Source organism: Salvelinus alpinus, chromosome 3 (genome assembly GCF_045679555.1).
Source record: "Salvelinus alpinus chromosome 3, SLU_Salpinus.1, whole genome shotgun sequence".
Lineage (NCBI taxonomy): Eukaryota > Metazoa > Chordata > Actinopteri > Salmoniformes > Salmonidae > Salvelinus > Salvelinus alpinus.
Window position 1 is genome coordinate 37729729 of NC_092088.1, and position 21882 is coordinate 37751610.

At 41.9% G+C, this 21882-nt stretch overlaps 1 protein-coding gene across 3 annotated transcripts in view; it reads left to right on the top strand.

Moving 5' to 3' along the window:
- Positions 1-21882, top strand: part of LOC139570635 (A-type potassium channel modulatory protein KCNIP2-like) — a 221134-nt gene that overhangs the window by 91742 nt on the left and 107510 nt on the right. The window contains exon 1 of one of the 3 annotated variants that reach the window (XM_071392679.1): positions 18049-18770. The exons of the other annotated variants lie outside the window; for them this stretch is intronic. Within the exon in view, the coding sequence (XP_071248780.1) occupies positions 18683-18770 (88 nt within the window). The 5' untranslated portion in view covers positions 18049-18682. Of the gene's footprint in view, positions 1-18048; positions 18771-21882 lie in introns of those variants that run through there. 3 annotated transcript variants of the gene reach the window in all.

A 21882-nucleotide genomic window follows, 5' to 3' on the forward strand; every position in this document is an offset into this window, starting at 1 on the left:
AGTCCTGGATTATAATCTACAGATTCCAACACGTTTTTTTGTTTGTGTCAGGCCTTAAAAGTAGACTCAGCGATATGAGATATAAATTAGTATTAGCAAAGAGAAACAAACAAAGACAGTGCAAAGTGAGATAATTTCCTCAGCAGTAGTTGTCATGCAGCAATCACATTAGAGAAGTGTGAAGCGAACTGATGTGTATTTGCACAGATGCTCTGTGTGGGTGCCTCACAATATCTTTGGTTCACACTGTTGCTTGTGGTCACATCCAGTGGTGTGGTGGAGGGTTAACGCATGTAGCCTAAACAGTGTTTACACAAAACAAATGTAGACATCTGTTGTCATACAAAAGGTAGCCCTATTTGGTAAAAGACCAAGTTCATATTATGTCAAGAACAGCTCAAATAACTAAAGAGAAATGTCAGTCCATCATTACTTTAATCAATCAAGTTTATTTTATATAGCCCTTCGTACATCAGCTAATATCTCGAAGTGCTGTACAGAAACCCAGCCTAAAACCCCAAACAGCAAGCAATGCAGGTGTAGAAGCACGGTGGCTAGGAAAAACTCCCTAGAAAGGCCAAAACCTAGGAAGAAACCTAGAGAGGAACCAGGCTATGAGGGGTGGCCAGTCCTCTTCTGGCTGTGCCGGGTGGAGATTATAACAGAACATGGCCAAGATGTTCAAAATGTTCATAAATGACAAGCATGGTCAAATAATAATCAGGAATAAATGTCAGTTGGCTTTTCATAGCCGATCATTAAGAGTTGAAAACAGCAGGTCTGGGACAGGTAGGGGTTCCATAACCGCAGGCAGAACAGTTGAAACTGGAACAGCAGCCAGGCCAGGTGGACTGGGGACGGCAAGGAGTCATCATGCCCGGTAGTCCTGACGTATGGTCCTAGGGCTCAGGTCCTCCGAGAGAGAGAAAGAAAGAAAGAAGGAGAGAATTAGAGAGAGCATACTTAAATTCACACAGGACACTGGATAAGACAGGAGAAGTACTCCAGATATAACCGTTAAGACACGAAGGTCAGTCAATCCGGAAAATGTCAAGAACTTTTAAAGTTTCTTGAAGTACAGTCGCAAAAACCATCAAGCGCTATGATAAAACTAGGACTCATGAGGACTGCCACAGGAAAGGAAGACCCAGAGTTACCTCTGCTGCAGAGGATAAGTTCACTAGAGTTACCAGCCTCAGAAATTGTTTAACTTGGGTCAAAATTTTGGGTAGCCTTCCACAAGCTTCCCACAATAAGTTGGGTGAATTTTGGCCCATTCCTCCTGACAGAGCTGGTGTAACTAAGTCAGTTTTGGAGGCCTCCTTGCTAGCACATGCTTTATCAGTTCTGCCCACGCATTTTCTATAGTATTGAGGTCAGGGCTTTGTGATGGCCCCTCCAATACCTTGACTTTGTTGTCCTTGATCCATTTTCCCACAACTTTGGAAGTATGGTTGGGGTCATTGTCCATTTGGAAGACCCATTTGTGACCAAGCTTTAACTTCCTGACTGATGTCTTGAGATGTTGCTTCAATATATCCACATAATTTCCCTCCCTCATGATGCCATCTATTTTGTGAAGTGCACCAGTCCCTCCTGCAGCAAAGCACCCCCACAACATGATGCTGCCACCCCCATGCTTCACGGTTGGGATGGTGTTCCTCAGCTTGCAAGCCTCCCCCTTTTCCCCCCAAACATAACAATGGTCATTATGGCCAAACAGTTGTATTTTTGTTTCATCAGACCAGAGGACATTTCTCCAAAAAGTACGATCTTTGTCCCCATGTGCAGTTGCAAACCGTAGTCTGGATTTTTTATGGCGGTTTTGGAGCAGTGGCTTCTTCCTTGCTGAGCGGCCTTTCAGGTTATATCGATATAGGACTAGTTTTACTGCGGATATAGATACTTTTGTACCTGATTCCTCCAGCATCTTCACAAGGTCCTTTGCTGTTGTTCTGGGATTGATTTGCACTTTTCGCACCAAAGTACGTTCATCTGTAGGAGGCAGAACTCGTCTCCTTCCTGAGCGGTATGACGGCTGCGTGGTCCCATGGTGTTTATACTTGCATACTATTGTTTGTACAGATGAACGTGGCACCTTCAGGCGTTTGGAAATTGCTCCCAAGGATGAACCAGAGTTGTGGGGGTCTACAATTTGTTTTCTGTGGTCTTGGCTGATTTCTTTTGATTTTTTCCCATGATGTCAAGCAAAGAGGCACTGAGTTTGAAGGTCGGCCTTGAAGTACATCCAGGTACACCTCCAGTTGACTCAAATTATGTCAATTAGCCTATCAGAAGCTTCTAAAGCCATGATATAATTTTCTGGAATTGTCCAAGCTGTTTAAAGGCACAATCAACTTAGTGTATGTTAACTTCTGACCCACTGGAATTGTGATACAGTGAATTATAAGTGAAATAATCTGTCTGTAAACAATTGTTGGAAAAATGACTTGTGTCATGCACGAAGTAGATGTCCTAAGCGTTTTACCAAAACTATAGTTTGTTAGCAAGAAATTTGTGGAGTGGTTGAAAAACAAGTTTTAATGACTCCAACCTAAGTATATGTAAACTTTTTTTAACGTTTCATCAATCTACAGACATTAACCCATAATGACAAAGGAAAAACTGTTTTTTAATTACACATTTACATGTATTCAGACTCTTTACTTAGTACTTTGTTGAAACACCTTTGAGCCTTGAGTCTTCTTGGATATGACGCTACAAGCTTGGCACACCTGTATTTGGGGAGTTTCTCCCATTCTTCTCTGCAGATCCTCTGCAGACTTGGCCACAAAGCCACTCCTGTGTTGTCTTGGCTGTGTGCTTAGGGTCGTTCTCCTGTTGGAAGGTGAACCTTTGCCCTAGTCTGATGTCCTGAGCGCTCTGGAGCAAGCTTTCATCAAGGATCTCTCTATACTTTGCTCCGTTCATCATTGCCTCAACCCTGACTAGTCTCCCAGTCACTGCTGCTGAAAACATCCCCACAGCATGATGCTTCCACCACAATGCTTCACCGTAGGGATGGTGCCAGGTTTCCTCCAAACGTGACCCTTGGCATTCGGGGCAAAGAGTTCAATCTTGGTTTCATCAGACCTGAGAATCTTGTTTCTCATGGTCATAGAGTCAGTTAGGTGCCTTTTGGCAATCTCCAAGCGGCTTCTGTCTGGCCACTCTACCATAAAGGCCAGGTTGGTTGAATGTTACAGAGATGGTTGTCCTTCTGTAAGGCTCTCCCATCTCCACAGAGGAACTCTGGAGCTCTGTCAAAGTGACCATCGGGTTCTTGGTCACCTCCCTGACCAAGGCCCTTCTTTCCAGATTGCTCAGTTCTAGGAAGAGTCTTGGTGGTTCCAAACTTCTTCCATTTAAGAATGATGGAGGCCACTGTGTTCTTGGGGACGTTCAATGCTGCAGAAATGTCTTGGTTCGCTTCCCCAGATCCGTGCCTCGACACAATCCTGTCTCGGAGCTCTGACATGCACTGTCAACTGTGGGACATTATATAAATAGCTGTGTGCCTTTCCAAATCATGTCCAATCAATTGAATTTACCGCAGAGGAACTCCAATGAAATTGTAGAAACATCTAAAGGATGATCAATGGTAAATGGATGCACGTGAGATCAATTTCGAGCCTCATAGCAAAGGTTCTGAATATTTATGTAAATACGGTATTTATGTTTTTTATGTTTTATAAATTTGCAAACAATTCTAAAAAACTTTTTTCACTTTGTCATTATGGGGTATTGTGTGAAGATCGATGAGAAATAAAAATATTGAATCCATTTTAGAATAAGGCTGTAACGTAACAAAATGTGGAAAAGGGGAATCAGTCTGAATACTTTCCGAATACACTGTATGTATATAACCTAGCAAGCAACATTAGATGGATAATTAAACGAAAGCCTTTATTGGAAAATAGTTAGCTAGCTTGCTGGCTATAGCTTGCTTGAACGTTGTCGCTTGTGTCACTCACTCCATTTCGGGCCGAGCAGTCTGTCCCGACTGTAAATCTCATGTTTAGGTTGTTCAAACCTGATCTGTTATTGATCTCAACTAGCTGTCTCAGGTCTTTGAATTGCACACATAGTGGTGATGTTGTTTTATCAACAATATACTGTATCTGATTTATGCTGATGAAGAGTCCCACTGCTTCTATCTAGTCTAGAAATAGCTGTTGCTATCTATATGTATGCTGTACATGACATGCATGACACTTGACAAAAGTTCCTCTTTTAAAGTTTATTTCAAATAAATTACAGAGATTAAAATTTACCTCATCAATATTTGCTAATATTTGTACTTAACAGTCAATTCCATGCCTGGCTGGCTATCCAACCAACTAATGTCCACATGTTAAATGCCCTGAGGGCTCTGCTTACCTCAGCTACCCATGACAGAGAGACATGACAGATCTGTCTGGGTGTCCCAACCTCTTCCTCCTCTAGATGGGAGATGGCATCGCTCTGGTTGCACTCTGTTTTGTGTCCTTTCACTCTGAATTGTGCACTCGATCACTCCCCCTCATAACAGGATACATTGGTAATCAGCCCTGGTTAGCCCTGGCACTTTTCATCCTTTCAGTTTCTGAACCCTGTCCCTGACCCCTAACCTCTATATGACCCCAGAACTATATGGTGTTTGCGTTCAAGTAAAAGCTTTACTACCAAAGATCAAAGTGTGTGTCGGTGTGTTCGTGTGCCTGTGTGCATGCTTGTCCAACATTAGTCAGCATAGTTCTCTGACACAAGCACTTCCACCTGGTGCCTCCCTCTTTCCATCTCTCTGTTTTTCTCTCTCGCTCCCTCCATCATGTTCACATTGAAATGAGTGTTGAGTGTGTCATACCAGCTGGTGCTTTTGCATGCCACGTGAATAGGTTGTATGTATGTGTGTGTGTGTGTCATATCACAGATGTTCTCTGGCTCCTCATCTCATGCACAAGGTGATTTATTCTACTTTTTAAACATATTTTTATTACCTTTTCTGCTCTCTTCCCTGTTCTGTGCATTCAATTCAGTTATCTTCTGCTCTCTCTTATTCTGTCTTTCTCTTTCTCTCTATCTGACACATACCCTCACCCCCTCCTCTATCTGTTTTCTCTGCCATCAGTGAGTAATCAAGCCCTGTGATGAGTAAAGGAATGAATAAACTGTTCAAAGTAGGACAGATTTGACTCAGTTTATCAGAAGGGCAGATTGTTTGCATTCGTTTGTGACTGTGTGCTATGGAGACAGACCAGGGTTGGAATTCAAGGAAAAGATGACATCACTCACTCACAATTATAGATGCGGTAAATATATCAAAGGAACTCGACCAAAGCAATGGAAATGCCATGGCAACACCAATCACGCTTTCCCGACAGGGAAAGATTCAGAATCTCCTCATTGCCCCCCATCAAAATAAGCCTACATTTAGGCTATTGTTTATACTGTATGTCTATTTCACACTATTTGGGGTTTAAAAAATCGGAGTATAATGCTTATATGGAAGTTAACCCTAATACATATTCCTGTCATTGTCACCAATGAACTGCACTACGTTTAAAAACGTCTTCAAGTACCACCACCGATTTCTATATGGCTAGATTAACTACCAGCTTAAAACCTCTACCGACCCACCCTCCCGGATACGGGATCCTCCTCATCAGAAACGCTGACTAGCATAGCCTAGCATAGCGCCACAAGTAAATAATAGCATATAAATATCATGAAATCACAAGTCCAATACAGCAAATTAAAGATAAACATCTTGTGAATCCAGCCAACATGTCCGATTTTTACAATGTTTTACAGCGAAAACACAACATATATTTATGTTAGCTCACCACCATATCCAAAAAAACACAGCCATTTTTTCACAGCAAAGATAGCTTTCACAAAACCTACAAATAGAGATAAAAATAATCACTAACCTTTGAACAACTTCATCAGATGACAGTCTTATAACATCATGTTATACAATACATTTATCTTTTGTTCGAAAATGTGCATATTTATAACTACAAATCGTGGTTTTACATTGGCGCCATGATCATAAATGGCTCCAAAACAGCCGGAATAATTACAGAGAGCAACGTGAAATACAGAAATACTCATCATAAAACATTTATGAAAAATACATGTTGTACACATAATTAAAGATAAACATCTTGTGAATTCAGACAACATGTCCGATTTTTAAAATGTTTTACAGCGAAAACACAACATATATTTATGTTAGCTCACCACAATAGCCCAAAACACAACGCAATTTTTTCACCGCAAAGATAGCTTTCACAAAAACCCACAAATAGAGATAAAATGAATCACTAACCTTTGAACAACTTCATCAGATGACAGTCTTATAACATCATGTTATACAATACATTTATGTTTTGTTCGAAAATGTGCATATTTGTAGCTACAAATCCTGGGTTTACATTGTGAACATGACGCCAAAATGCTCCAAATTGTCCAGAGAAATTTTAGAGAGTCACGTAATCTAACAGAAAAACTCATCATAAACTTTGCTGAAAAATAAATGTTGGACATATAATTAAAGATACACTGGTTCTTAATGCAACCGCTGTGTTAGATTTTTTTAAATAACTTTAGTAAAATGCACAGCATACAATAATCTGAGACAGCGCTCAGCCATTCTCCGCCATGTTGGAGTCAACATATTCAACAAAAATACGAAATAACATCATAAATATTCTCTTACCTTTGATGAACTTTCATCAGAATGCAGTGCCAGGAGTCCTAGTTCCACAATAAATCGTTGTTTTGTTTTAGAATGTCCATTTCTTCTGTCGAATTAGCAACTTTGGCTAGCATGGTGTAGCTCACGTGTCCATGAAAGTTTGACGCATGGAACGAAAAATTCAAAAAGTGATAATAAAAGTCAAATAAACTGGTCAAACTCAGTTGAGAATCCATCTTTAGGATGTTTTTCTCGTATGTATCCAATAACGTCCCAGACGGAGCATTTCTTCTTGTCTATCTCAGGCATTGCAGACAATGATATGGTGCACCCAGGTGCGCAGCAAAATACTGCCAATATGGCTGACCTGTCACTCCAAAAGCTCTTATTCGGTCCCACATCAGGCTAGACACTTCATTCAACGTTCTACTGCTTGTTGACATCTAGTGGAAGGCGTATGAAGTGCATACATATCCATAAATACAAGGCAATTGAATAGGAAAAGCCTTTCACAGAGACCCATTTCAGAATTTTCACTTCCTGTTTGGAAGTTTGCCTGCCAAATGAGTTCTGTTTTACTCACAGATATAATTCAAACAGTTTTAGAAACTTCAGAGTGTTTTCTATCCAATAGTAATAATAATATGCATATCATATGATCTAGAACAGAGTACAAGGCCGTTTAATTTGGTGAAAATGGCGCCCCCTATTAAGAAGACGTTTTAAACGAACGACAGTTAGCATTAACTGTAGCTGACATTTTCCCTAACCCGAAAATGACTATTTTCTGAAGATTATGCATCAAAAACAGCTAAATATATCCCTAGCCAGATATGAGTAACCACATTGTGGATCATTTAGAACACAAAAATCATGATGAACTTGACCGCAAAACGCTACAGAGAGTGGTGCTGATGGCCCAATACATTACTTAGGCCGAGCTCCCTGCCATCCAGGACCTCAATATCAGGCGGTTGTCTAAGGAAGGCCCGAAAAATACCGCCCGGCGAATGCTACTGGAACATTGGTTCTCGGACCAACAGGCTCCGAGAAAGCTTCCACCCCGAAGAGATAAGACTGCTAAATAGTTAATGAAATGGTTACTCAGACTATCTGCGTTGACCCTATCTTGCACTGACTCTATCCACACTTACGAGACTATATACAGTGCATTCAGTATTCAGATCCCTTGTCTTTTTCAAATTTTTGTTAATTACAGCCTTCTAAAATGGATTAAATAGTTGTTTTTCCCCTCATCAATCTACATGCAATACCCCATAATGACAAAGCAAACACAGGTTTTTAGGAACTGTTGTACATTTTTGTACACAACCACCCACAACACCCAATGTGAAAACACCTACCTTAATATGATTCTCAATCAGAGGAGATGAAAACCACCTGCCTCTAATTGAGAACCATATCAGGAACCCAAAACCAACATAGAAACACAAAACATAGACTGCCCACCCAAATTCACGTCCTGACCAACTAACACATACAAAAACTAACAGAAAACAGGTCAGGAACGTGACAAGGGCAAAACAAATTAAAGTGGGATGCATGCCAGCAAAGTCACTACACAACACAAAGTGACAATACATGAATTGCACTATAAAGGTGAAAAACGATGCCCACAATCTATTAGGGCCTGCATAAAGCTGTCCCAACACCCGCTACACCTGGCTATCAGTGGAGCCTTGTCTGACAGCGAAACAGTTCATTCAGCCTCATTTACAGCCTTTTAAAAAAACATAGCTGATATGGCTGACTTGCTTAAACAAATGTGGTTTCAACTGACAATTGAGATGTACAAACTATGACATAAGGGGACGACAAGCAGATAAGAGGCAATCCGTAATTTCGATTAAGACATTAATGAACGAGCCAGGATGGACGTAGTCAATATAACTATTTGTTCAGCACTTTTGAAATGTACAGCGACAGAATTCAGAGCATGGGCCGTTCTTACAGTGTTTCCCCTGTACACCAAGTCAGAATGGTAGGATAAATAAAGGGGGCATATAAGCAGACAAGGAAAGTTCTTACAATATTTGATGATTACATTTCTCAAAAACAGGTTATAGGCTACATGTGCACCACCGAGTCAGAACAGTAACATTAATCGAAATAACGAGGTACAAATAGACCAAATTATTAGGGTGAAGCACATGGGCTACTAACAGCTTACTACACAACATACACTTAGTATTACTTTCTTAGCTACAGTATACATATCTCCCTGGCATATTATTTATGCAGCAGCATACAATAACATTTTTGGACTCACCTTGTTGTGATGTGCTCACGTGAACAGGAAGGTGGTGCGGCGATCCTTCGCGGGCAAATTTTGTCATCAAAGAAAGAGAAAGAGGCCGGATTTACAATTCCGATTTGGATGACCATTCAAAACGTATTTTCCCAGTCTGAGCTCGTTTATGCCTGACTTCCAAGTTGCAATGCTTGCAGTAAGCCAATGTCACCTATTCCTTCCAAACCACTCATTGTTGAATTTGCGATTTCCAACTTGTTGAGTAACGTTTATGTCCAGTGGCTGATGAGCACCTATACGTTTTATCTATAATTTCTATTCATTATTTCTCTTCAAAATGACAAGGATTAAACAGGATTTGCCAGTAGATTGTCAAAATGATTTATGATGATGACTGCTAGCTAAGATTTTGAAAGTAAGATGTTGACATGATCAAACCAATCGAAGCTACTGTACATATAACGTGATTTGATGTCATTTTATCTGTGGCCAATGACCTTGAGCCTTCTTGGAAGGGCACTACTAATGTAATTCTATGGCAGGAGCCAAAGGGCTTGAATTTTCGATGTCTACCTTTACTACTTGGCCGTGACGTAGTGTCCCCATGAGTGACAGAACACTGAACCAATCACGGAGCAACGCTCCTATTTTCTGCTGACTGAGCTAGGCTGAAACACCTGCATTTTGGAGTCGCCTTACATGTTTGTATGTGGCTTTATTAACTCAATGATATTATATATATATTTTTTTTTACATTGTTTGCAATCTGATATGTGACTTGTATTAATGCCAAAACATATACACTTGAAGTCGGACGTTTACATACACCATAGCCAACTACATTTAAACTTAGTTTTTCACAATTTCTGACATTTAATCTTAGTAAAAATTCTCTGTCTTAGGTCAGTTAGGGTGACCACTTTATTTTAAGAATGTGACATGTCAGAATAATAGTAGAGAAAATGATTTATTTCATCACATTCCCAGTGGGTCAGAAGTTTACATACAAATCAAAGTTTATTTGTCACGTGCGCCGAATACAACAGGTTACAGTGAAATGCTTACTTACAGGCTCTAACCAAAAGTGCAAAAAATGTGTTAGGTGAACAATAGGTAAGTAAAAAAAATAAAACAACAGTAAAAAGACAGGCTATATACAGTAGCGAGGCTATAAAAGTAGCGAGGCTACATACAGACAACGGTTAGTCAGGCTGATTGAGGTAGTATGTACATGTAGATATGGTTAAAGTGACTATGCATTTATGATGAACAGAGAGTAGCAGTAGCGTAAAAGAGGGGTTGGCGGGTGGTGGGTGGCAGGACACAATGCAGATAGCCCGGTTAGCCAATGTGCGGGAGCACTGGTTGGTCGGCCCAATTGAGATAGTATGTACATGAATGTATAGTTAAAGTGACTATGCATATATGATAAACAGAGAGTAGCAGCAGCATAAAAAGAGGGGTTGGGGGGCACACAATGCAAATAGTCCGGGTAAAACTGTAAAATAGTCCCATTTGATTACCTGTTCAGGAGTCTTATGGCTTGGGGGTAAAACTGTTGAGAAGCCTTTTTGTCCTAGACTTGGCACTCCGGTACCGCTTGGAATGCGGTAGTGGAGAGAACAGTCTATGACTGGGGTGGCTGGGGTCTTTGACAATTTTTAGGGCCTTCCTCTGACAACGCCTGGTGTAGAGGTCCTGGATGGCAGGCAGCTTAGCCCCAGTGATGGACTGGGCCGTATGCATTACCCTCTGTAGTGCCTTGCGGTCAGAGGCAGAGCAATTGCCATACCGGGGAGTGATGCAACCAGTCAGGATGCTCTCGATGTTGCAGCTGGAAAACCTTTTGAGGATCTCAGAACCCATGCCAAATCTTTTTAGTTTCCCGAGGGGGAATAGGCTTTGTTGTGCTCTCTTCACGACTGTCTTGGTGTGTTTGGACCATTCTAGTTCTAGACACCGAGGAACTTGAAGCTCTCAACCTGCTCCACTACTGCCCCGTCGATGAGAATGGGGGCATGCTCGGTCCTCCTTTTCCTGTAGTCCACAATCATCTCCTTAGTCTTGGTTACGTTGAGGGATAGGTTGTTATTCTGGCACCACAAGGCCAGGTCTCTGACCTCATCCCTATAGGCTGTCTCGTTGTTGTTGATGATCAGGCCTACCACTGTTGTGTCGTCAGCAAACTTAAAGATGGAGTTGGAGTCGTGCCTGGCCATGCAGTCGTGGGTGAACAGGGAGTACAGGAGGGGACTGAGCACGCACCCCTGTGAAGCTCCAGTGTTGAGGATCAGTGTGGCAGATGTGTTGCTACCTACTCTCACCACCTGGGGCGGCCCGTCAAGAAGTCCAGGATCCAGTTGCAGAGGGAGGTGTTTAGTCCCAGGATCCTTAGCTTAGTGATGAGCTTTGAGGGTACTATGGTGTTGAACGCTGATCTGTAGTCAATGAATAGCATTCTCACATAAGTGTTCCTTTTGTCCAGGTGGGAAAGGGCAGTGTGGAGTGCAATAGAGATTCCATCATCTGTGGATCTGTTTGGGCGGTATCCAAATTGGAGTGGGTCTAGGGTTTCCAGGATAATGGTGTTGACGTGAGCCATTCGAACCTTTCAAAGCACTTCATGGCTACGGACATGAGTGCTACGGGTATGTAGTCATTTAGGCAGGTTGCCTTTGTGTTCTTGGGCACAATTAGCAGAGAAATATTTGGTAGCATTGCCTTTTAAATTGTTTAACTTGGGTCAAACATTTCGGGTAGCCTTCCACAAGCTTCCCACAATAAGTTGGGTGAATTTTGACCCATTCTTCATGACAGAGCCAGGTTTGTAGGCCTCCTTGCTCGCAAATGCTTTTTCAGTTTTGCCCACAAACTTTCTATTGGATTGAGGTCAGGGCTTTGTGATGGCCACTCCAATACCTTGACTTTGTATGCTTGGGGTCATTGTCCATTTGGAAGACCCGTTTGCGACCAAACTTTAACTTCCTGACTGATGGCTTGAGATGTTGCTTCAATATATACACATACTTTTCCTGCCTCATGATGCCATCTATTTTGTGAAGTGCACCAGTCCCTCCTGCAGCAAAGCACCCCCAAAACATGATGCTGTCACCCCCATGCTTCACGGTTGGGATGGTGTTCTTCGGCTTGCAAGCCTCCCCCGTTTTCCTCCAAACATAACGATGGTCATTATGGCCAAACAGTTCTATTTTCTTTCATCAGACCAGAGAACATTTCTCCAAAAAGTACGATCTTTGTCCCCATGTGCAGTTGCAAACCGTAGTCAGGTTTCTTTTATGGCGGTTTTGGAGCAGTGGCTTCAGCCGTTCATGGTATGTCGATATAGGACACGTTTTACTGTGGCTATAGATACTATAGATACTTTTGGAGCAGTGGCTTCTTCCTTGCTGAGGGGCCTTGTTTTACTGGACTTGTTATACTGTGGATATAGATAGTGTTGTACCTGTTTCCTCCAGCATCTTCACAATGTCCTTTGCTGTTGTTCTGGGATTGATTTGCACTTTTCGCACAAAAGTACGTTCATCTCTAGGAGACAGAACGTGTCTCCTTCCTGAGCGGTATGACGGCTGCGTGGTCCCATGGTGTTTATACTTGCGTAATATTGTTTGTACAGATGAACGTAGTACCTTCAGGCGTTTGGAAATTGCTCCCAAGGATGAACCAGACTTGTGGAGGTCTCACATTTTTTTCTAGGTCTTGGCTGATTTCTTTTGATTTTCCCATGATGTCAAGCAAAGAGGCACTGAGTTTGATGGTCGGCCTTGATATACATCCACAGGTACACCTACAATTCACTCAAATGATGTCAATTAGCCTATCAGAAGCTTCTAAAGCCATGACATCATTTTCTGGAATTATTAATTTTCTGGAATTAATTTTCTGGAATCTAGATCGGGTTCAAGTCTGGGCTCTGGCTAGGCCACACTTGTCCCGAAGCCACTTGCCTGTGTCCCTAGGGTCGTTGTCCCGTTTGAAGGTGTACCTTTGCCCTAGACTTACGTCATGAGCTCTCCGGAGCAGGTTTTATTCAACAATCTCTTTGTACTTTGCTCCGTAAATCTTCCCTCGATCCTGACTTGTGTCCCAGTCCCTGCAGCATGATGCTGCCACCACCATGCTTCACCGTAGGGATGGTGCCAGATTTCCTCCAGACGTGACGCTTGGCATTTAGGCCAAAGAGTTTAATCTTAGTTTCATCAGACCAGAGAATCTTGTTTCTCATGGTCTGAGACCTTTAGGTACCTTTTGGCAAACTCCAAGCGGGCTGTCATATGCCTTGTACTGTGGAGTGGCTTCTGTCTGGCCACTCTACCATAAAGGCCTGATTGGTGGAGTGCTGCAGAGATGTTTGTCCTTCTGTAAGGTTCTCCCATCTCCACAGAGGACCTCTGGAGCTCTGTCAGAGTGACCCTTGGGTTCTTGGTCACCTCCCTGACAAAGGCCCTTCTCCCCCGATTGCTCAGTTTGGCCCGGCGACCAGCTCTAGGAAGGGTCTTGGTGGTTCCAAACTTCTTCCATTTAAGAATGATGGAGGCCACTGTGTTTTTGGGGACCTTCAATGCTGCAGAAAGGTTTTGGTACCTTTACCCAGGTGTGTGCCTCGACACAATCAAGCCTAAACAATCCTGTCTCGGTTTGGTTTTTGCTCTGACATGCACTTTCATCTGTGGGACCTTATATAGACAGGTGTGTGCCTTTCCAAATCATGTCCAGTCAATTGAATTTACCACAGGTGGACTCCAATCATGTTGTAGAAACATATCAAGAATGAATGATGGTAGCAGTAGTCTCATAGCAAAGGGACTGAATACTTATGTAAATAAGGTATTTCTGTTTTTTATGTTTAATACATTTGCAAAAACATCCAAATAGCTGTTTTCGCTTCATCATTATGGTGTATTGTGTGTAGATTTATGAGAAAAAAACTAATTCATACATTTTAGAATATACAGTCGTGGCCAAAAGTTTTGAGAATGACACAAATATTACTTTTGAAGCTTCCAGTCTGTTATTCAAACTCAATGTTATTCAAACTCAATTCTCATGAGAGAATCACTGACATGATGTCAGCTGGTCCTTTTGTGGCAGGGCTGAAATGCAGTGGAATTTTTTTTGCGATTCCGTTCAATTGCATGTCAAAGAGGGACTTTGCAATTAATTGCAATTCATCTGATCACTCTTCATAACATTCTGGAGTATATGCAAATGACCATCATACAAACTGAGGCAGCAGACTTTGTGAAAATTTATATTTGTGTCATTCTCAAAACTTTTGGCCACGATTTGTAGCTGTATCTAACAAAATGTGGAAAAAGTCAAGGGGTCTGAATACTTCCCGAATGAACTGTATACACACTATATACTTACACACACACACACACACACACACACACACACACACACACACACACACACACACACACACACACACACACTACACTGCCATTCTCACACAAGACCCACACATATTCCCATACACTACACACACACACACATACACACACTTTCACACTCATCATATGCTGCTGTCAATTTACCCTGCCTTTATGTACCAACAAGCTCTCACAGTCAAATGTCAGAATTAGACGTTCATCCATGTTTCTGAACCGTCAAAGTGTCTAGCATTACCTCAGAATTCTTAGGTTAGGCATTAACTCCGAATGGTTAAGGTAAACCAGTTAGGTGTAGGACAGACTTAAAACAAAAATATAAAAAACAACTTTCTATCGATGGATTTGAACATGCAACCGGCCCTTTGGAAGCAAAGGCAGATGCTTACTCCCATCTGCCATCCCCTTCCAAAACCTACTTGAAGGTAACAGTGCTCACTGTGGCCATTTTCCACGTCATCTTCCGACGTTCTCAGACAATCAAATCTAATTTTATTGGTCACATACACATATTTAGCAGATGTTATGGCGGGTGTAGCGAAATGCTTGTGTTCCTAGTTCCAACAGTGCAGTAGTATCTAACAATTCACAACAATAAACACAATTCAAAATGTAAAAGAATGGAATTAATAAATATATTAAATAGTTAAATAAATGTTAAATAAAATAAAAAATATTAGGATGAGCCATGTCGGAGTGGCATTGACTAAAATACAGTAGAATAGAATACAGTATATACATATGAAATTATTAAAGCAGTATGTAAACATTATTAAAGTGACTAGTGTTCCATTATTAATGTGACCAGTTATTCCATGTCTATGTACATAGGGCAGCAGCCTCTAAGGTGCAGGGTTGAGTAACAGGGTGGAAACCGGCTAGTGATGGCTATTTAACAGTTTAACAGCCTTGAGATAGAAGCTTGGGTGGTTGATGTGCTTGATTATATTTTTGGCTTTCTTGTGGCATTGGTGCTGTAGGTGTCCTGGAGGGCAGGCAGTGTGCCCCCGGTGATGCGTTGAGCAGACCACACCACCCTCTGGAGAGCCCTGTGGTTGCAGGCTGTGCAGTTGCCGTACCAGGCGGTGATACAGCCTGACAGGATGCTCTCAATTGTGCATCTGTAAATGTTTGTGAGTGTCTTAGGGGCCAAGACACATTTTTTCAGCCTCCTGAGGTTAAAGAGGCACTGTTGCGCCTTCTTCAGCACACTGTCTGTGTGGGTGGACCATTTTAGATAGTGAGTAATGTGTACGCCAAGGAACTTGAATCTTTTCACCTTCTGCACTGCGGTCCCATTGGTATGGATAGGGGCGTGCTCCCTCTGCTGTTTCCTGAAGTCCACGATCAGCTCCTTTGTTTTGTTGACGTTGAGGGAGAGGTTATTTTCCTGGCACCACTCCGCCAGGGCCCTCACCTCCTCCCTGTAGGCTGTCTCGTCATTGTTGGTAATCAGGCCTACTACTGTTGTGTCGTCTGCAAACTTGATGATTATGTTGGAGGCGTGTGTGGCCACTGACTTGTGTCACCGGTGACCTGCCTCATGTACATATCTACCTCAAATACCTTGTATCTGTTACTGTATATAACTTCATTCTAGTGTATTGTGTTCCTCTTGTTTTACTATTTTTATGTTTTATGATTTATTTATTTTACTCTCCATCGTTGGGAAGGGCTCGTAAGCAAGCATTTCATGGTAAAGTCCACCCCTTGAATTTGGCGCATGTGACAAATACAATTTGATTTAGAAGAGAACTGGAGGAAAGGATAGATTATTACCATGTCTGTTGGTTATGGCCATGTGTTCAGGTGTGTGTGTGTGTGTGGGGGGGGGGGGGTTATTGGGTCCCAGTGGTCTGTGAGTTCTTCTTGTTCTCTCTATTTAGGCAAAACCTGTCTCAATATGCCTCTCACCCTGGAAGTCTTTGTGGTGACTCACACACTGCGCAGACTGAGAGCTGGCCGCTGTGTTTTGGCTCGTCTCCTGTACATGTGTCACACAGTTAGAAGAAAAACACCTCCAGGCCCCCCACACACATCCCTCCCGGTCCCCACACACACCACATGTTGGTTCTCACTCCTATCTTCCTGCATACCTTTGTCGAACCTTTGTCGGTGTGTTTGACTCTGTGGCTATGTCTGTACTGGTGGTTATTAACTAATTAAAAAGCAGTTGCAGTTTCACCTGGGACAATCACTCTTGGCATTCTGATTCAGTCGCTGTCTGTTGTTCTGAAATCTCTGAGAGAGAAAGCGAGAGAGAGATGAATGCTGGGTAGTCCTTTCTCGCTCTCCTGGATTTGCCTCAGGGCATAGCAGAGTCCATCAAATATTAACTACCTACATTATCATCAGATCATACTCTGACGCTGTATGTGTGCTTTCATACGTGTGTTTGCATGCTTGTGTGTATTAAAGTTGTACCAAGATAGAAAGAGTGAGTGCATACATCAGAGTTTTCAATAGTCAGCATTGATCAACATCATCTCAGTCGCTCTTCTAGCAAAAGTTGGCAAAGCTTTTTTTTGGAGAATCTGTGGTTGCCTTGGCAACCATAATCAGCTCTAATTCAGCTGAGAGAGAATGTTTTATGGTCACATACACCAGATAGGTGCAGTGAAATGTGTTGCTTTACAGGGTCAGCCATAGTACTACAGCGGCCCTGGAGCAAATTAGGGTTAAGTGCCTTGCTCAAGGGCACACTTGTTGGCTTGGGTATTCAAACCAGCGACCTTTCGGTTACTGGCCCAATGGAATATCCTCTAGTCTACCTAACTAGATAGACAGAGAGAGATAAGATGAGAGGTGAAAGCAGGGTCTACTAGAATGCGAGGGAGACTTCAACTGAGTTCTGTTTTTTTCCACTGTACTGACTGAGTGATGGGTCAGGGACTGAGAGGACAGGAGCGAAAGAGTGAGAGAGAAAGGAGAAGAGAAGACAGAGAGATGGCTGTCTTTAAAGGATTAGAACCCTAGTCCTCTCGTCTGAGAGACTGATACTAGTATATCTGTCATTCTTTTTCTCCATCAACTGGGATTACTATTACAAGTGGAAAAACGTATTCCCCCTCTCCTTCTCCCCCACTCCTCTCTCTACTGGGGTTTCCGCTACTGTACTACTTGTAGAGGGAGAACTCACTCCTCGTCTTCCTCTCCTCCTTTGGCGCTCCTGGGCTTTGGACCTATCATTCATCTACCGCTCAATGCATCGGAGAGAAGAAAAATTAAGGAAGGAACTCAATGACCAGATTCTCCTCCTTCTCCCTCCCTCATTCTCTTCTCTCTGGTCCATACCAGAGTTTAGGATACAGATTTAAGATCTTAATTTGATCACTCTTTTGTTGCTGAGAAGGTTCCTGCACAGCAGGAAATGCTAACTTGTACTGTATTCAATGTTTTAAAAGGCTTCTAAAGTTTGTAATTTCCACTTTAAAATGTCAGACTTGATTTGATTTAGCAAAACATTTATCAACCCCTACAAAAAATGTAATTTAATTATAATATAATACATAATATTGTCCTGTTACTGCAGGATTATTTTCCTGCTGTAGCAAACAGCTCAAATTAAGATGATAAATCTGTACACTGGGAGAGAAGAAGAGAGGAGATTAATAAGATAGATGGAAAAAGAGAGAGAGCAAGAGAGAAATAGGCAGAAGGGAGGAAGGAGAGGAGAGTGGTGCGTGGCGCTAAATGCCGTGTTTGCTTTGTTTCTCCCCGTCGCATTACTTACCCTCCCTCTGGCACAAATACACACACACAAACACAACAGGCACACTTACTCTGCTGCTGGCTCGCACCAGAACAAACCTCCCAGGTAGTGTTTGTTTCTTTGAAAGCAGCAAGTAAAGGAAAACAACAGGATAAAGATGAGAAGGAGAAAATAAATAGTAACTGGAGGAACAAGAGAAGAGAAGAAAAGAGAAAGAGGAGAGGAGAGGAGAGAAAATAAGAGAGGAAAACAACCTGTCACTCAAGAGTAGTTGTATAGTACAAGTCAGTTGGTCCGGAATTTTCTACCACTCTCCCAGCCAATCGGATTGAGTGAGGGGATTCTCAAAGGATAAAGGGGAGGAGACAGAACACTGTTGTTGATTGACAGCCGGAGTCCTACAGGTTGAGCCATGAATAAACGGAGAGAGAGGAGGAGAGAGCGAGAGAGAGGGAGAGCGAGCGAGAGAGGAGCAGCAAGCAGCTACACTTTACGCCCCCTTGACTTCCTTTCCTCTTTTCACTTGTTTTCTGCTTAGTCGATACCCCCCAACACTTGTGTTTACCCCAACAATTGTGACTATCATTAGCCACTACAGAGTCAAGATGAGCCATTGCAGGAAGAGATGCAAGCGACAGCTGACCAAAGTCTTTCGATTTTTCTACCGCTTCCTAACAGGGACACTCGAGAAAGGTAGGCAGTCTCTCCACTGTAACCTCCCTTACCTCCAGCTCCTAAACCCCCTATACTTCTAATCCAGACCCCTGCACCGACCGGGCTCACCTCCACAGGTAAGGTGGGAGCAGAGCTCTGGGTCTGGAGCTGTTCCTGGTTGTTGCTTCAATCTACGGTTGTTTGGGTCTAGGAGCTGGAGTGATCTAGCCCTGTGGATCTATCTATGTGGTTCCAGCTTTGTCATTCTAGGTCTAGGAGTTGGAGTGTTTTAGCTATGTGGTACTGCTGGTATCTGATCTTTTATATCTCTTGGTTCTGTGTGGTTTTCTATATTAGCCGTGTGTGTGTGTGTGTGTGTGTGTGTGTGTGTGTGTGTGTGTGTGTGTGTGTGTGTGTGTGTGTGTGTGTGTGTGTGTGTGTGTGTGTGTGTGTGTGTGTGTGTGTGTGTGTGTGTGTGTGTGTGTGTGTGTGTGTGTGTGTGTGTGAGAGACATTGTACTCTGTGGCTGCCCTTACAAAAAGCACATGTCAAATTAGCAGTTTCACATTTGAAAATCGCAGTTTCACGTAATGTTTTCACATGTGAAATAGCTGTTTTCACATGTTGAGCTTCAATTTCACACTTGAAACCATATTTTCCCATGTATTAAATGTAGAGTTCACATATTAACACCACCTTTTCACATGTAAGGAGGATAACATATTTTTACTTCACATGTGAACTTGCAAATCCACATTTGAAAGTGAAAGTCAAATTAGCAGTTTCACAAGTTCACATGTGAAAAACAATCATGTGAAAATCAAATTTCCAGATTCACATGTGGGGTTGAAATAATGTTATTCTCTTCATGTGGAAAAGATGACATGTTGCAGTAGCAATGTTTACACCGGTGAACTTATGGTGACCACGTCTAAAAAGCCCAAATGCGGGACATGGGAACGATTTTGTGGGACATTCGTGGAACAGTGGACAGAATACATTTTTGGGGGGCAGGTTATTGGATCACACTCTAGTTCTGCTGCTGTATGAAGGTCACTGCCTGTTAGTGGCAATCCTTAGTTGTTACATCTATTTTTGGACTTGTAAATTAATGATATGTACCCACTGATTCTTGTAGAATATAACGTATAAATGTCTCATGAGCTTAGTTCAACTGTCGTACCTCATCAGAACCCAAAATATAAGCTTGTTTTACTCCAATGTTTGTAAACAAATTAAATGTAAACCATGTGTTTTTTTCACATTTGTTTTTGTTTTTTGTAAAGGTCTGACAGGCAGGCTAACACTTTGTTAACAAGTCAGAACTCTATAGGCTGTAATTGAGCTGTGGATGTAGAATGAAAGGAAAATTGGACTGAGTGAACTCTCCATGAATCCCTCTTTCTCTCCCTCTCTCTCCTTCTTTTCTCTCTTTCCCTTTCAATCATTTTTTATTTTCTCTCTCTTCAGCAGTCAAATGGATTGCTCTCCAGAACCAAAACACATTTGCCCTCAACACTGTAAACAATATTGTGCTAGTTCTAGTTTGAAAAAATGTGTCAACTATATTTTTATGTATAATATACTTAACTTAACTTAACTAATATATTAAGTCCAGCATCTAAAAAATTGCTTAGATCCAACATAATTTTATAAATTCCAAAACAGTTATAATCCGTTAGATTTACTTCATCTTTTTGATTAGTTACTTTCAGTGATCGTGTCATATTGTTTAATATTTGTAAAAACTATTTGTAAAACTATCACTAAATCCGGAGAAATGACGGACGATGTAAAAAACTGTTGGTCACTAAATCCGGCTAGAAGGACCACGTAAAAATGGTTGGCTGGTATGCCCTCACCTGTCTGAGCGTCGGCTGTGAATGCTCTCTCCCGCTGTATACTTATAGCGGGTGTTATGCTTTTTGAACATTTAAAAATGAATTAAGGTACCGAAATATTGAAGTAAAAACAGACAATTTTTATGATCATTTTTTGGGGGATAATATTTACTAAGCCTTGGGTTATTTTTTTCCAGTGTACAAACTGTTAAGCAATGAAATTATACCAGATTACCTGTTCAGTGGGTTACTGTGTGTGTAACGGCTTTCGTTGGTGGAAGGAGAGGAGGACCAAAATGCAGCGTGGTACGTATCCATAATGTCTTTTAATAAGAATGAATACAAAATACAAAAGAACAAGAGAATAAATGAAAACCGAAACAGTACTGTATGGTGCAAACACTAACACAGGAAACAATCACCCACTGTCACGTTCCTGACCTGTTTTCCTTGTTTTTGTATGTGTTTAGTTGGTCAGGGCGTGAGTTGGGGTGGGCATTCTATGTTATGTGTTTCTATGTTGGGTTAAATGTGTTGCCTGATATGGTTCTCAATTAGAGGCAGGTGTTTGACGTTTCCTCTGATTGAGAACCATATTAAGGTAGGCTGTTCTCACTGTTTGTTTGTGGGTGATTGTTCCTGTGTCTGTGTCTGTGTCTGCGCACCACACGGGACTGTTTCGTTTTCGTTCGTTCGTTTGGTTAGTCTGTTCCTGTTCGTGCGTTCTTCGTGTTATATTGTAAGTTCTCACGTTCAGGTTTGTCTACGTCGTTTTGTTGTTTTGTAATTTTCCAAGTGTTGTTTCGTGTTCGTCTTTGCTTTAATAAATATTCATTATGTCTGCATACAACGCTGCGTTTTGGTTCGATCCCTACTCCTTCTCCTCGACCGAGGAGGAGGAGGATTATGAAAACCGTTACACCCACAAAACACAATAGAAAACAGGCTACCTAAATATGCCTCCCAATCAATGACAACGACTGACACCTGCCTCTGATTGAGAACCATACTAGGCCAAACACATAGAAATATAACATACAGAACAAAACATAGAAAAACAACATAGAATGCCCACCCCAACTCACGCCCTGACCAAACTAAAATAAAGACATAAAAAAGGAACTAAGGTCAGAACGTGACAGTGTGCAACAAAAGAGTGTTCAAATGAAGATCCTACATATGTATGCCAAGAGAAGGAGGAGTATCTGGTCAATGAGTTTCTTCCTTAGTTTTTTACACAAGACATACTTGAGAGTCAGGACATACTTGGCCTACTGGGAAGGCAGGGACCTCTAAACCTGACCCTACCA